The sequence below is a fragment of the Chiloscyllium punctatum genome, chromosome 27, assembly GCF_047496795.1.
Source record: "Chiloscyllium punctatum isolate Juve2018m chromosome 27, sChiPun1.3, whole genome shotgun sequence".
Lineage (NCBI taxonomy): Eukaryota > Metazoa > Chordata > Chondrichthyes > Orectolobiformes > Hemiscylliidae > Chiloscyllium > Chiloscyllium punctatum.
The window spans coordinates 20,680,119-20,695,298 of record NC_092765.1 but is presented as its reverse complement, the minus strand read 5'-3'; the positions used below and the strand labels follow the sequence as shown (position 1 = coordinate 20,695,298).

The window sequence follows — 15,180 nt, the reverse complement described above, 5'->3', positions numbered from 1 at the left end:
GTGGTGATAAGCCACCTTCTTCGATTGCTGCAGTGCACGTGCTATAGGTTTGCAGTTCCAATGTTTTTGACCCTCTGTTTAGGTGCAGAGAACCTTGCTTCACAAATACATATCGCTTTCCTCAGTAAAGCTAGGTTCATCTTTTAGTGTCTTCACTCTTCAAATCCTTTGCATTCTCCCCACCATAATCCTCAACCTTGGGCCCAAACTACCCTTGTGGAATATATTGCTCAGGCTAGACATTAAATGCTATTGTTCAACAGTGCCAGCCCATAATCCATTCAGCCTAAGACAAATTTATAAATCCATAAATTGTAATACACAAAAGGAATAGGTGCTAAATACAAAATAAGATGTTGGACACTATAGGCTGAAGCCTGGCCAACACTCAAATTGTTTACAAGTCTGATTCAAGCTCAGTTGCAATGTCCAGGATTTTTCCATGATACCAATAAGAATGGGATCTTTGAAGTTCCTCAAAGGGCATCCTATCAGAAAGTAGCCAAGCTGATATCCTGAGCAAAGGCATCCGGCCTCATCCAAAGCCTGATCAGAGAAACCCAAGCATTCCGAATGGCTTCCTGAGTAGTTTGCAAAGTCAAGTGCTCTCAAAACTCCTCCTATTAGCAGGGAGCTCTTCATTCAGACAAGAGATGGACATAGTCCACTGGGAAGGCTCCCGATCGTGATTTGTCTCCTTCTACATGTCCGACCTGCAAAAGAAGCCAAATTGAGCAATTAACATCAACACGCAATGAGCAATTTATTACTGCTTTAAAATGGTTGAAGAGATTCACTTCCATGCTGCCTTCCTCTATTGACGTCTGACTATAAAATGGCTCTGATAACTGATATAAACTAACAACGCTATAGTTCAAGACCAGATTAATGCAGCCTCAGTGGTGAGTAGCTGGATTCCTGGACAATGTGGAAATGACCATCCTTAAACAGGATAATTGTAATCACTGCCAAAACTAGCTTCAGGAAACATGAGCTACATATGACAAACAAAAACATGAACTGGTGAAGTTCCTACACAATCTTTATCGTGGAGGCTGTGAATAGGCTGGGAGCTACTGTGTGAGGTGTTTTACAGCCAAATAGCTGGCTGACACATTCTAACAAGATCTATACATAAAGAACGTCCAGTGGGCCTAGCACCACCTGTGAAATTGCTGCCCTCACCCCAGAAAGAGTCTGAATACAAGGAAATCTACCCATGCTTCAGACAAGGCATTAAACCAAGGCTCTGAATACCTTCTCGGGCAAATAGAAAACATCCCCATGGCACTATTTTGAAAAAAAGAGCAAGGACATCTCTATGGTGACCTAGCCAATAATTATCCCTCATCAAACACATCTTTAATACTGAATGTTTATTGCATTGATGTTGCTCAAGCTTTCTGATTTCCCAGATTACATTGACGCAAGTTTTCAAAAATATTTAGTTGTCTGTGAAGCACTTAAACGTAAAGATTGTCAAATGAGTTGTACAAATACAAGTTTTTCTTTACTTCCTATTTACAAGTTAATTCACCTCCAATACAGGACTTAGGCCCCCATTTTTCTCTTGCTACACCACTGACTACTTTGCCTTCAGCTGTCAAACTTTCTCCCTAAACCCCTCACCATCTTTGAAGGAAGCGAGTGAGGCAATTGGAAATCCTTCTTTTGGTCACCTGTATATAATCGGCCAGGTATAGTTGGCAGCAATTAACTGAATCCATTCTGTGTCAGCTGAATATTACTCACGTCCTAATATGGCTCTCTGACAAATCTTATTTGATAACATTCCTGTGAAATGCTCTGAAATGTGCCATACAAATACAAGTTGTTGTTGTGAGATATGCAATGTGTACATGAAGCAATTCTCTCAATGTGAAGGCATTTGCTCACTGATCCCAATTCTGTCTCAACTATATGCGGGAGCCACAAAGTTTATTTAGCAACACAAGAAGATTTTGCAAAGGCAGACACTCACCCACCAAAATGAATCTTCTTCTCCAGTCACAATAATGACCTCCCCCTTAATAAAGGTCAGCTCATCGGGATGGTCCGCTGTACAGTCCAAGATTGCCTTCACTCGCTTCTGCTTCAGCTTCACCTGTGGATGTAAAGTAGCACTCCGAAACAACACACACAGCACTCGACAATACAAAACCCAGAGGGGGGGTCTCTCCATGTTACAAATGTTCAAGATATGGCCATCACTGACATTTATTGCCCCATCTGCTAGCTGCCATATGGTGGCAGAACCACGCAGAAAGAGGCCATTCGGCCTACTGAGGCTGAACTGACCTTCCGAAGAGCATCCCACCCACACCTAGCCCCCTCCACCCTATCCCTGTAACTCAGCATTTCCCATGGCTAATCCACCTAGTCTGCACATCCCTGGACACTATGGCCAATTTAGCAAGGCCAATCCACCTATCCTGTACAACTGTGGGCTGTAGGAGAATGAGCCTCATTCCTGATGATGGGCTTATGCTCAAAACGTTGATTCTCCTGATTCTCGGGCGCTGCCTGACCTGTTGTGCTTTTCCAGCACCACACTCTCGACTCTGATCTCCAGCATCTGCAGTCCTCACTTTCTCCTGTGGGAGGAAACAGGAGCAGCTGGAGGAAGGCCAAGCAGACATGGACAGACGCACTGTAGTGTTGGGCCAGTCTGCACCCGAACCATGCGAATGCCATTGCTTTTGTGAACAGCACACGCAGGGAAGTGGAGGGGATTTTAAACTAAATAGTGGGTCCAAGGGATCAAGTGTGAAAAAATGCATTATATCAAACAGTACAAACAAATTGAGATGGGAAAACATTGGTAATGTGCAAGAGAAAGTTAGAGGGCATAGATTTAGGGTGATGGGGAAAGACTTATTTGGAACCTAAGGGATTACTTTTCCACACAGAAGGTGGTATGTGTATGGAATGAGCTGCCAGAGGAAGTGGTGGAGGCTGGTACAATTGCAATATTTGAAAGGCATCTGGATGGGTATATAATTAGGAAGAGTTTAGAGGGATATGGGCCAGGTGCTGACAAGTGGGACCAGATTAGGTTAGGATATCTGGGCGACATGGACAAGTTGGATGAAAGGGTCTGTTTCCGTGTCGTACATCTCAATGACACTACAACTGCTGCAAGGGACAGAAGGTCTCAACCTTATACTATTTCCTTCAGATGATTTAGATGAGGGGAGTAAAGACATAGGAGCTAAATTTTCAAATAGCACATATATTGCAAAGATATAAGATGGTCCCTCAAGATACAAATAGGTCAAGTGAGTGGGCAAAAATCTGGTGGATGGTATATGATGTGGGATAATGTGAACTTGTTCACTTTGGCAGGAAGAACAAAGGCAGAGGAAATCAAATGTCTTACTTAACAAAAATCTTAATATTAATCAGGGAAATACAGGAATGTGGAATTCTAAACACAGAGATCAGTCCTGATCTTACTGATCTTATTGATAACCTTAAAGTCTTACAAAGGGCCAATGATCTACTTCTACTCTGACTTAGGACATTCATGTGTTGGGGGAAAAGGAAGTGTCAGAAACCTGTATGCTGGGATTTGTTGTGGGATTCAGTTGCTTGAGAACAGCAATATTGAAAGGTTCAGGGAAGAGGAAGTCTGGATTAGACTGGGGAACTTTCTAACTTGACCATTATCCCTCTACTTTGAGATGTTGGTAGAGAAATGTTTAAGGATCAATAAGCTAGTTATCATGCCAGGAACACACTTTCCATGACCAACAAGGGCAGCACAGTGGCTCATCTGGCGAGGGGAGGGGGGGGGGGGGGTTCACAGCATGGTGGCTCAGTGGTTAGCACTGCTACCTCACAGCGTCAGGGACCTGGGTTCAATTCCAGCCTTGGGTGACTGTGTGGAGTTTGCACATTCTCCCCATGTCTGCTCAAGTTTCTTCCTACAATCCAAAGATATCCAGATTAGGTGAATTGGCCATGCTAAATTGCCCATATTGTTCAGGGATGTGTAGGCTAGATGCATTAGTCGTAGGAAATATAGAGTAACAGGGTAGGGAAATGGGTCTGGGTGGGATACTCTTCAGAGGATAGATATAGACTTGTTGGGCCGAATGGCCTGTTTCCACACTGTAGGGATTCTATGATTCTATGGAGTGGGACTGGAGCTCCAGGCTGAGAGACAGGGGCTCTGCATACTGAACAACAAGAGCTCCTAAGTACTACATACATGTAAAAATACCAGCACACACCGGGGAAACCAAGTGCTGTTGGGATATGGCAGAACTTTCTAGTATTTGCCAACTACTTGTGCAATACGGAACAACTCACCCCAACTGATCTCCTCGGTAGCGGCACAGGGATTGGTTTGGAGCTTTCTGGAACAATATAAACATCTTCCCGACTCCTTGAACTCGAGTCTGTCGGCGAGAGGTATTCCCCTTTTGCAGGGAAATAAGAAACAAGATTTGAACAGGATTTATTTCCATGGAATCACTCAGCCCATTGAGCATAAAGTAGACCATTGAAAGATTGACCCCATTCGTCCAAAGTGTTCCTTACTTATTCTCAATAATCTGAAAAGACATTGCGCCCGCACCCCCATTCCCCTGCGCGCTCTTCCTTCCCACCCTTGCCCAACAATATTCCCCGAGCAGTATTAACCAGGTCTGAGTGCTAAGTTGCGTGATCAGGTGAAATTTAAACCACTCAACAGATGCATTAAGAGGAAGGTAGCCTGTTTGACTGGGGTTGATATAGTTGCTATATACTGGGTGCAGGGTTTTCCTTACTTCTGCTTTAAAAAAAGGAACAAAAATTTAAAGAGACAATGCAATAAGCATCTCCTGTTAACTTACAAACTCCAACTTGCACTCTTGCTGACTCATCTATTCTGGTTTTAGATTAGAGTGGTGCTGGAAAAGCACAGCAGGTCAGGCAGCATCCGAGGAGCAGGAAAATCGTGATGAAGGGATTTTGCCGGAAACATCGATTTTCCAGCTCCTCGGATGCTGCCTGACCTGCTGTGCTTTTCCAGCACCACTCTAATCTAGACTCTGGTTTCCAGCATCTGCGGTCCTTGTTTTTACCTCATCTGGTTTTAACCTGGTTGCCTACTCAAAAGTTTGTGAGAAGATTCGTAGCTCCGCTGCTCGTTGTTGTGGTTCTGTTCGCCGAGCTGGGAATTTGTGTTGCAGACGTTTCGTTCCCTGTCTAGGTGACATCCTCAGTGCATGGGAGCCTCCTGTGAAGCGCTTCTGTGATGTTTCCTCCGGCATTTGTAGTGGTTTGAATCTGCCGCTTCCGGTTGTCAGTTCCAGCTGTCCGCTGCAGTGGTCGGTATATTGGGTCCAGGTCGATGTGCTTATTGCTTGAATCTGTGGATGAGTGCCATGCCTCTAGGAATTCCCTGGCTGTTCTCTGTTTGGCTTGTCCTATAATAGTAGTGTTGTCCCTGTCGAATTCATGTTGCTTGTCATCTGCGTGTGTGGCTACTAAGGATAGCTGGTCGTATCGTTTCGTGGCTAGTTGGTGTTCATGGATGTGGTTCGTTAGCTGTCTTCCTGTTTGTCCGATGTAGTGTTTTGTGCAGTCCTTGCATGGGATTTTGTACACTACATTGGTTTTGCTTATGCTGGGTATCGGGTCCTTCGTTCTGGTGAGTTGTTGTCTGAGAGTGGCTGTTGGTTTGTGTGCTGTTATGAGTCCTAGTGGTCGCAGTAGTCTGGCTGTCAGTTCGGAAATGCCCTTAATGTATGGTAGCATGGGTAGTCCTTTGCCTACTCGATGAACTCTCTCATGGTTAAGATAAGTTCGACAAATATTAGTGGAGCAAGTGTGAACCTATAGTGCCTTAACGCAATTGGCTTTACGTTGTTGTTAGCAGCTTTCCACAGAAACCATCAGGGAAAAATAAAAATGGATACAGGCCCGTTTAACCAATAAGCAGACTAATCAGACTCTGCTTGAATGAAAGTGGATGCCTGGCATTTTCCTCTCATTATCATGCTACAAATAAAACTGCAAAATACAAAATCCCAACATTAATGCAATGGAGTTTAGGAACATCTTCTTAACCTCTTCCTCATTTCTTATGAGATATTCCTTGAGGCAGTGTATACCTTTGACAGAAATTTCAAGAACAAATACACAGCTGGAAGGTAACTATACAACCTACCTCTTGGCTTCTTTACTCCCTCTTCTCTGTTGGGTTTTCTGGTGAACGTTACACGGTTAGGACTGCAAAGAAATGAGTTTTTTTTTAATTTGAAAAGAAGTGATGACTTCCTCAGAGATCTCAGCACAGACCGTACTGAACAAAATCACCCATCAACCGTGTGCTCATGAACCTGTGCTGGCTCCCAGTTTGGAGAGGTTTGAAAATATTTGCCCTTGTGTTCAAATTCCTGCATGGCCTTTCTCCGCTCAATCCCGGTGACCTCCTCCACTATTCCTCAGAGACCTTTAGATCTTTCAGCTCCAAGTCTGATCTCTTGCACATTCCTGAATTTATACTATTTTTCACCATTGGTGGCCTTGTCTTCCACTTGCTGGACCCGAAACCGAGTCATTCCTTCCCTAAACATCTCTAACTCCTTCTCTCTTCCCAAGGACAGAGATCGTTGATCAAGATTTTGCCAAGCTGTCTTGGTGTCTCCTTATTTTGGCTCAGTGTCAAAGCTTCAGTCTGTTTCTCGAGGTCAGGAGAGTTCAAAGGCAGTAGCTAAAAGGCAATGTATGTGCATTTTGGGCACAGAGATTTGGCAAGACGGTCTGTTCTGAGATTTTAATCTAATCGGTTTCCAGGTGGTCAAGGCAGAGCCTCCTGTCCAGAGGACCGATGCTGGTGGGGGTTAGAACAGCATCCGGAGTGCAAACAGGAGAACAATTCCCCACCCCACCCTTGTAAAACCAGGGATCAAGGAACCAAACCCACCATTTCCTGAATCCTTGCTCCCACCTACCACCCCCAACCAAACAACGGTCTGAGCCACAGGACTGAAGGTGAAAGGCATTGACACTGATGTCTTCCATTAGGTCCCCCCACCTCATCAAAATCAGCAACTATTCTCGGAATAGCGCACATTAATTAGGACAATACTCCCTCCCATACAGGGACCACTTGACCTTGTCTAAGTAACTCCCACTGAATTCCCCACTTAGCTCCATAAACATAGAAAGGCAATTGATAACTGTGTCTCAACGAGATACAAATCACTCCTGGGACTCGGTTTCTGCTTCAGAATAGACGGCACATTAGAAACGACAGACTCAAAACATTAGCCCTGTTTCTCCCACTGCAGATGCTGCCAGACCTGCTGAGTTTCTCCAGCAGCTTTTGGTTTGATTTCAGATCTCCAGCATCCGCAGTATTGTGCTTTTATTTCAGGGGGGTGGGGGGGGGGGGGGTTCGCTAAGTGAAGAGCGATTACTGTCAAATATGCATGGGGTTCGGTGCGTGGAGCTCCTACCTCACTGACGGTGGGGGCTCTGGTGCTGGCACTGGGTGGCTGGGAGGATGGTGCTGCTCTGTGTTCTGAAGGGGTGCTTCACTCTGTGACCCTTGCCTCCTGCAGTCCAGTACCTCAGGCTGTGTCTGACTTCCCCAGTGATAGGACATTCTGGCCTGAGAGTTTGACTTGGTCTGAGGGCTCGAGATCTCTGTTGATCCACCAATGGAGTGTCTCCAAAGCATGTCCGGGCGTCCTGGATTAAATGAACGAAAACATGGTGAAATTGTCAGCCTGTTCGGGTTCAAATCGTAGCATCCCAGCTCACCCCGTCAGTCAGAGAAGAAAGTTCTGTCCAATGTTTCATATCAACAGGAAAACAATTAACTGGAAAGAATAATACCCCTTCTCTCTCTGCATGTGTGACCTATCCTGTTTAGTATTTCCAGCAATTCTGTTTTTTATATTTCTAACATCAACAGTATATTGCTTTCGCATTAAAATGACTGTTTCCCTTCATTTGGAGTATGTTCTTGCCAGATCTGTCCTGACAAAATCCGCAGCGACCAGATTTGACAGTAGGCCTGAATCTAGTAGGCCAAGCCTAACTTCCAGCTGAGCACTGATGCCTACTGGTGGGCCCAGCCTAACCCCAAAGAAAAGCAAAAATTCCCAACCTTAAGAATAAGTGTTCTTTCATGTCAGTTCGACACCTGAAAAGTTGCAAACATTTCACAGGCGGAGTTAGCCTGTAATGTCACCATGAAACTCGAATGAAAGAAACAGATTACCTGGAGCTTTGGCAGGTGTGATCCCATGACTTGGTGATGGGGCAAGTACAGGACCGTTCCCAAGGGAGCATCGTTTGTTCTGTCCATCAACAGACCCAGCTACAGGAAGAAATTCCATGTAATTCTTTTCATCAGAAGTGTTGTACAGACTAAACATAAAGTGGTGTTTTCATAATGAAGCAAATATTTAATGATTAGTATTATGTTTAAAGATTTATTAGTCCAGTAATTAATTCAGGACAAGCTATCATTGGACTGCTAACATGGAACTCGATACTGCAAATAAACAAGGTGAACAACATGGACATATTTAATGAGAAGTTTGATAAATACAGGAGGGAGAAAGAAATAGGTGGTGAATCTTTAATATTCCCTACCCTGGGGTTTACTTTGATTTTTGGAAATTAAAGGGAATCAAAGGGCATGAAAATTTGGATGGAAAGTAGAGCTGATGTCTAAAATCAGCCACTATCATATCGAACAGCAGGGTACTCAAGGGGCTGAATGGCTTACTCCTGTTCCTATTTTGTCTGTTCTAATGATCCAGAGGGCTAGGAGGATGTTGATGTGGAACATATATCCTGTCATGGACCTGTGTCAGTGTTTTGAACATTATGCAATGCCCGTGAGATGGGACGGGCCCAAGCCATGTCATATTGGGCCCTTTACAGGCAAGAGGCAGAGAGGAGACATTGTTCAATTCTGTGGACACTGAAAAGCCAGTGTGCTATTAAATTCCCCTCCCACCTCCCCCAAACCCATATTCCTGACCATTCCTGTGGAGCACTCACCCCTGGTGAAGGTTTTGACAGGCAGTGGTGGTGGCGTGGTGTTGCTGGTCGGTGAATGAGCAGATGCCTTGGAGGGAAGGACCACTGCTCCGTACGTCTCATTCACAATATTGGAGCCAGTGAAACTCCATCTTTCCTTCTTGGAGCCAGAAGGGCTGTGGTTCCCAAATGGTGGAGATGTGATGGAAGCAATCGGAGGAGAGAGTTGGCCAATGGATTTGAATGACCTTTGCAAAGGACTGACCTGGATAGGGGGATGAAACGAACAATATAGAAGCCAAAGTGACTGAGGTGCTCACCAAGGTTAACAACAAACAGCCTTGGCTTGAGGCCTCGGAGACAGATAGAATTGTATTCAATCTCAAAACACTTTGCACGGAATGAGTACATTTCGCTTCAAGTTGCAGTGACTGTCAATTTGCAAACGATCAGGAAGATCGCACAAACAGAAACCAAACAAATAAGCACAGTTTTTCTTACTGGCTGAGGGAATTGGGGGGAGTGGGGTGGGTGATTTAGCATCAGCTTTGAGATCAAGCAGTTTACGAGTTACATCAATAATCACCTGAACAACTAACTGGGACAAGCTTGCCAATGGCTTAATTTGAAGCTTTGTACAGTAGGTAACAGTGCAATTCCTAATCGCCACACCAGCCTCTTTATACACGCCACTCCTGAAATGGGAGTTCAAAAACATCTAACTCAGTTAAGAAAGCCACCAGAGGGTGAAGTGGACTTCTATGTATCCCAAAGGCAATTCCACTTCCCGCCCCCCCCCCCCCAACTTTGTCCCCCCTCCCACCTATTAGTCCTTAACGTTACAATACATGTTGGTTCAGTACCATATTAGGGTTCACAGGAACCTGAAGGGAATCACTTGAACTCTGCTTTGTGCTGAGTCTGCACTAGTTTAACTTAACATGTGCCTTCAAGTTACAGGAGAGAAAAGTTCAATCACTCCATCACAGTCAATTTTAAAACCCAACAACTGGTCAGCACCATTACATCCCCCATCACAGTATTTTCCCTACTCAGAAACCCTCAGTGATTTTTGCAAAGGAGATTTTCCAAATCTGAACACTATCTACATTATGGTACTCTGCAATGAAAAGAAGGAGGGAAGGTACACTAAGGATTGAGGTGATGGAGGAACACTGTACTGAAAACTCAAACCTTTCTTCTGTAACTGGACAGTGACACTGATCTACCACATGAGGGCAGCAGATTTAGAGGTTGCATTCTGCATTGGGATTGTGCAAGAAAGATTTGAACTTATACAGAGACTTTCACAACTTCAGTATGTCCCAATGCAAATTACAGGTACTTGTGAAGTAAAACCACTTTTGCAATGTAGGAAATGCAGCAGAACACTCAAAGACATACACGATCAAGTAATCTGCTTTTAGTGATTTTAAGGGGTAAATATCAGTTTGGAATAAGATGACCCCTGCTCTAGTGCTGTCAGTTTTTGTTATGTCCACTCCCACCCCAACTGCCCCCTCCAACTCCCCTCTCCAGAAGGAGCCCAGGTTGCTACGGTGACATCACTTTTAGATAGCCTGAAATGATGGATCGTGACGGAAATGCTCCATCACTTTGACAGACCAGGAATCTTTCCGGCTCTCGCTGCCTGCCATTGGTAAATATCGGATGGATTTACAAGTCTATGTTTTAGCAGCACCATCCCTTGACCTTGAATGGGACTTGAACCCAGAGTTCACTGGCTCAGACAGGAATCATAGAATCCCGACAGTGTGAATGCTGGCCATTTGGCCCATCGAGTCTACATTGACCTACCGAGGAGCATCCCACCCAGAACCACCCCTGCATTTCCCACCCAGCCGGCACATCCCTGAACGCTACAGGCAATTTAGCATGGCCCATCCACCTAACCTGCACAGCTTTGGACTGTGGGAGGAAACCGGAGCACCCGAAGGAAACCCACACGGACACAGGGAGAATGTGCAAACTCCACACAGACAGTCACCAGTGGGGTGGAATCGAGGCTGGGTCCCGGTGCTGTGAGGCAGCAGTGCTAACTTCTGAGCCACCATGCCATCCCTGAATGCCACCTACAAGGCATCCTCCTTTGTTTTTCTATATTCAGATCGACTGGAGCGCTGAGCCCAGGGATTGCAGGAGGGAAAGTGAAGCTGCATCATTCTTGCCTGCTCCATACTGTCCAGCACACCATCTGAATAAAGCACTTTGGAGAAGCCTTCTCTCTCCCATCTCGTGCAATCAGGGCATCATCGAAGGAGACACAGGACAATCTCAGTTTGACCATCCAGTCTGTCCTGGTTCTTTATTATTTTGACCTAGTTCTCTAACATTTCCCTCAAGCCCAGAATAAAAAGAAGTTCCCCTTCACGCCCAGCTCTTTTTCAAAGTTGCAATCAGCTTCCATCATTTCAGGCAGCAAATCGTATTAATGTAACTGCGTTTTTATCCTGTTCGCCTTTATTTTTGTGCCCATCACCTTAAATGTGCATCCCTGTTCTTTGCTACTGTGGGCAGTCTCTCCCTCTATCAAAGCCCTTCTTGATTTTGAACACCTCAATTGAATTTCTTCCTGACCACCTCTGTCCTCTCGAGCCAATGTCTGGCCTGGTCTCCTTCTGGACCCTCTACAAGATCTGGTGCTGGTGCACAGAATTACACCCAGTACATGAGCTGAGGGCCTACTGGTGCATCTTGAGACTGAATTCTACAGATCAAAGTGAAAAGATAGAGGTAACAATAGAGAGAAGACGAGACCAGGATATGTCACCTTTTCCTCCAAGTCGTCCTCACTGTCGTAAGAAAAGTCTTGTTGCACTATCCAGTCGTATTCCACGTGAACAGGAGGGTTAAACTTCCCAGACAGTGCTTGATCAAGCTGCAATCAAAGTGTAACAAGACTGCTCAACTCCTGCGTCAAATCCACAATAAACTGGATTTTTAAAAAAACACAACTCAAGACTGAAAAATAAAGGAGCGTACCAGTTCCTCGCAACGGGAGTGGTTGAATTTCTTTGCAATGTCCAAGGCAGTCTCTCCGGCCGCGTTACCTTCAACATGATGAGAGGGTGAAAGTGTTAATCGAAAACAAAACCCAATCTCTGGCCAGGGCCTCATGACAGAATTACAGTCAAAACTAAGAACAGGACATTTTGTGTTGAGGCAGGTCTGCTCTCACAACTCTATGCGCTCACAACATCATTCTGTCATTGAGTATGGTCACGAGGCAATTCCTCACAGGAGGACAGAGGTCAGTAAAGGAAGAGTTTGGAGTGTCGAGATTTGTCCTTCAGTCTCCTCGCTGTGATGCCTCTTTGCCACCCCTACTTCCCTCCCTGTCAAATACCTATCCCCATGGCAGGACTGGGACTGGGGGAGGGGTGAAGAAGATTGGGCGGTTGGGGTTATTTAAGATGTTCTAGACCTGTTCAGTGGATTTTGTGGAGTGAGGAAGGGCATTGAGGGACATAACAATAAAGCAGGCAACAGGCCAGATAGAACTGAGGGACAAACAAAATCAGCCAGAAACTAATTGGACAGAGGAACAGCCTCAAAAGGGACGACTGGCCTGCATTAATTTTCTGTTCCCATCTGGGGCTATTTTCCCATTGGTCTGGAAACAAATTTACATCCTTTATGTCCTTTTCAGCAATAAAGTTCTCTCCTTGCATTCATGTTTTGTTTCATTTATTTACACATGCAAATGGTGGTGAGCTCCTGGCCTCAGACAGTATACACTGTACAGATTCACCAAGGTAATACGACTGGATAGAGCCGATAAAGACAGGTGGCAGGTTGCACAGGCCTGGTTTGCATCCCTCAAAAAGGTTAAAGGGGATTGATCCAATTGAGCTTGACCTAGTTAAGACAAAGGAAACATTGAGTAACATTAACATCCTTACTGAATGTGGTATTGGTGTTCCTGAATGTCAAGTGAAACAATAAGAAAACCAGTCTCCCATTACAACTGATACACAGTTAAACTCTGAAAGGACCTTTTCTCTCAGGGGAAAAAAAAGTCATTGAAAATATAATACAAACCGAATAAATGTCATGTCAGACTCTAAACATTAACTTTTTTCCTCCCTCCACATGCTGCCAAGACTTGCTGAACTTCTCCAGCACTTTGTTTCTATGTCAGATTGCCAGCAGTTGCTGTATTTTGTTTTTATTAAATATTATGGCTTCAAGTACCATAATTGCTAAGTTCTGACAGTTGTAACATGAAATACATTTGTAATAAAGTAAAAAGTAAATTTTAAAAGTATGAAATACGTCAACTCTTTCCCACATCCCAGTTGCCAATGACCTTGCTCGCTGTAGTTGCAGCTTGCTATGCACTTTGCACCCTCACCCTATTGTGAATTGACAGTGCTAACCCCTGCTTCCTTCTCCAGAGGCATGGCAGTGAACAAGGGCTCGGGAAAATGATTGGAGACAAGCAGGAGGAGTAACTTCGGAGCAAGAACGGGTTTGAGTTGAAATGCTAGGAGGATAATCTGCACCAGGAAGGGGCATCAAGACAGAGCCAGGGAGAGCAAGTGCCCAGTCCAACATGGCACAGTTAGTGCCATGCAATCCTGCAATGCACCTGAGGTGGTAAAAACACCAAAACAAAACTCCCAACACAAATATTTGCCCCAGTATCTGATGAATGTTAAAACCAAAAGGTCATAAAACTGAGCCACTTGAAAAGGGAGTGCTGACTGTCTTTTCTCTGGTGGGTAAGACTAGAACTAGGGGCTGTAACATCGAGGTCATAGCTAGCTGTCCAAGAGTCTGGTAGGAAGCATTTCTACACATGGAAGATAATGGATCTTTAAAACTAACCTCTCAGAACAAAGCTCTTGAGGTAGTGGCCAATCGGAGATTTCAAAGCCAGGATTGATTTTAGCTTGGCAATATATTCAGGATAATGGAACCCCATTCAAGCCTGGTGTATGGGGTTAAGGTACATAGCAGTCACCAGTGACTGTGTGGTCCCTCCTGAACATTTAAGATTAAGGTAGATGTACAGATATGAGGAAAAAGGTTGGGAATGTGGACTTGAAGGATCTCACATCAGTCGTGGATGAATGGCCTACTCCAGTTCCTATTTCATGTTCCTATGGTGAGAAACTACATGGGACTGGGTGGGACAGAAAGAACAGAGATGTACCAGTAGCAGTGGTGGACTCTCCCTCTTTATGGGTATTTAAGCGGGCATTGGATAGGTATATGGAGGATAGTGGGTTAGTGTAGGTTAGGTGGGCTTTGATCGGCGCAACATCGAGGGCCGAAGGGCCTGTACTGCGCTGTATTCTTCTATGTTCTATGTTCTATATAATGCTATCCCTGAGCTGGTAACTCAACCTCTCAGAATGATGGAACAGTCCACTTACTGGTGTGGGATTTTTTTTTTTCCCTTTTGCAATGCACACAGAACATCAGGGCTTCCCTTTGCAAAGGAGTGATGTTAGTGAAAACAAGCCAATGGATTCAGGGAACCCCAGAAGCCCTCCACACCATTAAAGCAACTCTTCACCACAATTCAGTTCACACTAAAGCTGGGAATTACATTGCAATTATTCCTCGAAATTGACCAGAAACAAAGTGAGCAGTGAAGTCTGAAATCCTCAATGATATGTTTAAACTCTTGAAAGCAAGGGCCCCGAGAAGGGGTGGAGATGAGGTCAGGGAGAACAATGTGGATTTGTATGGCACCTTTAGTAAAGCTCCTGAGAAGCATCTTGTACGTTTCATGCACAAATTGAACCTCACACATTAGTTTAGCTGACTAATAGCTCGACAGAAGAGCTGAGATTCAAGTGATATCTTAAATAGAGAGAAGTGAGTGATGTGGGGAATCTGAGTGAAGATTGAAGGGGAGCCTGGTCTTACCGATGTGCAAGCTGGCCTTTGCCTTCAGCAGCAATTTCAGGCTCTCAGTTTTGTTGTACAGGCTGCAGTAATGAAGGGGAGTGTTCCCTTCTGCTGTCTTCACATCCAGGCCACCCCTGCAAGAACATCACAAACCAGTCTTACACAAACAGGTCTCAGGGATGCAAACCAACCAACCAAATCGCTTTCGACCCATTTTCCAACGTCATATCGCCAGGAGATTACAGCGTAGGGGGGTACTCAGGGTTGTCAAATCTGATTGGATGTATTTCAGAATGTTTCCTG

General features: G+C 44.8%; 1 protein-coding gene across 2 annotated transcripts in view; it reads right to left on the bottom strand.

Moving 5' to 3' along the window:
* Positions 1 to 296: 296 nt before the first annotated feature.
* The window catches only part of LOC140453526 (arf-GAP with SH3 domain, ANK repeat and PH domain-containing protein 2-like), an 80,087-nt gene continuing 65,203 nt past the window's right edge, over positions 297 to 15,180 (bottom strand). For both annotated transcript variants that reach the window (XM_072548278.1, XM_072548279.1), the window contains exons 20-29: positions 14,896 to 15,011; positions 11,998 to 12,065; positions 11,786 to 11,893; positions 9,016 to 9,259; positions 8,225 to 8,323; positions 7,455 to 7,689; positions 6,161 to 6,222; positions 4,315 to 4,424; positions 1,982 to 2,104; positions 297 to 713 (exon numbers count right to left, since the gene is read on the bottom strand). In XM_072548278.1, the coding sequence (XP_072404379.1) occupies positions 639 to 713; positions 1,982 to 2,104; positions 4,315 to 4,424; positions 6,161 to 6,222; positions 7,455 to 7,689; positions 8,225 to 8,323; positions 9,016 to 9,259; positions 11,786 to 11,893; positions 11,998 to 12,065; positions 14,896 to 15,011 (1,240 nt within the window). In that variant the 3' untranslated portion in view covers positions 297 to 638. The remainder of the gene's footprint in view (positions 714 to 1,981; positions 2,105 to 4,314; positions 4,425 to 6,160; positions 6,223 to 7,454; positions 7,690 to 8,224; positions 8,324 to 9,015; positions 9,260 to 11,785; positions 11,894 to 11,997; positions 12,066 to 14,895; positions 15,012 to 15,180) is intronic.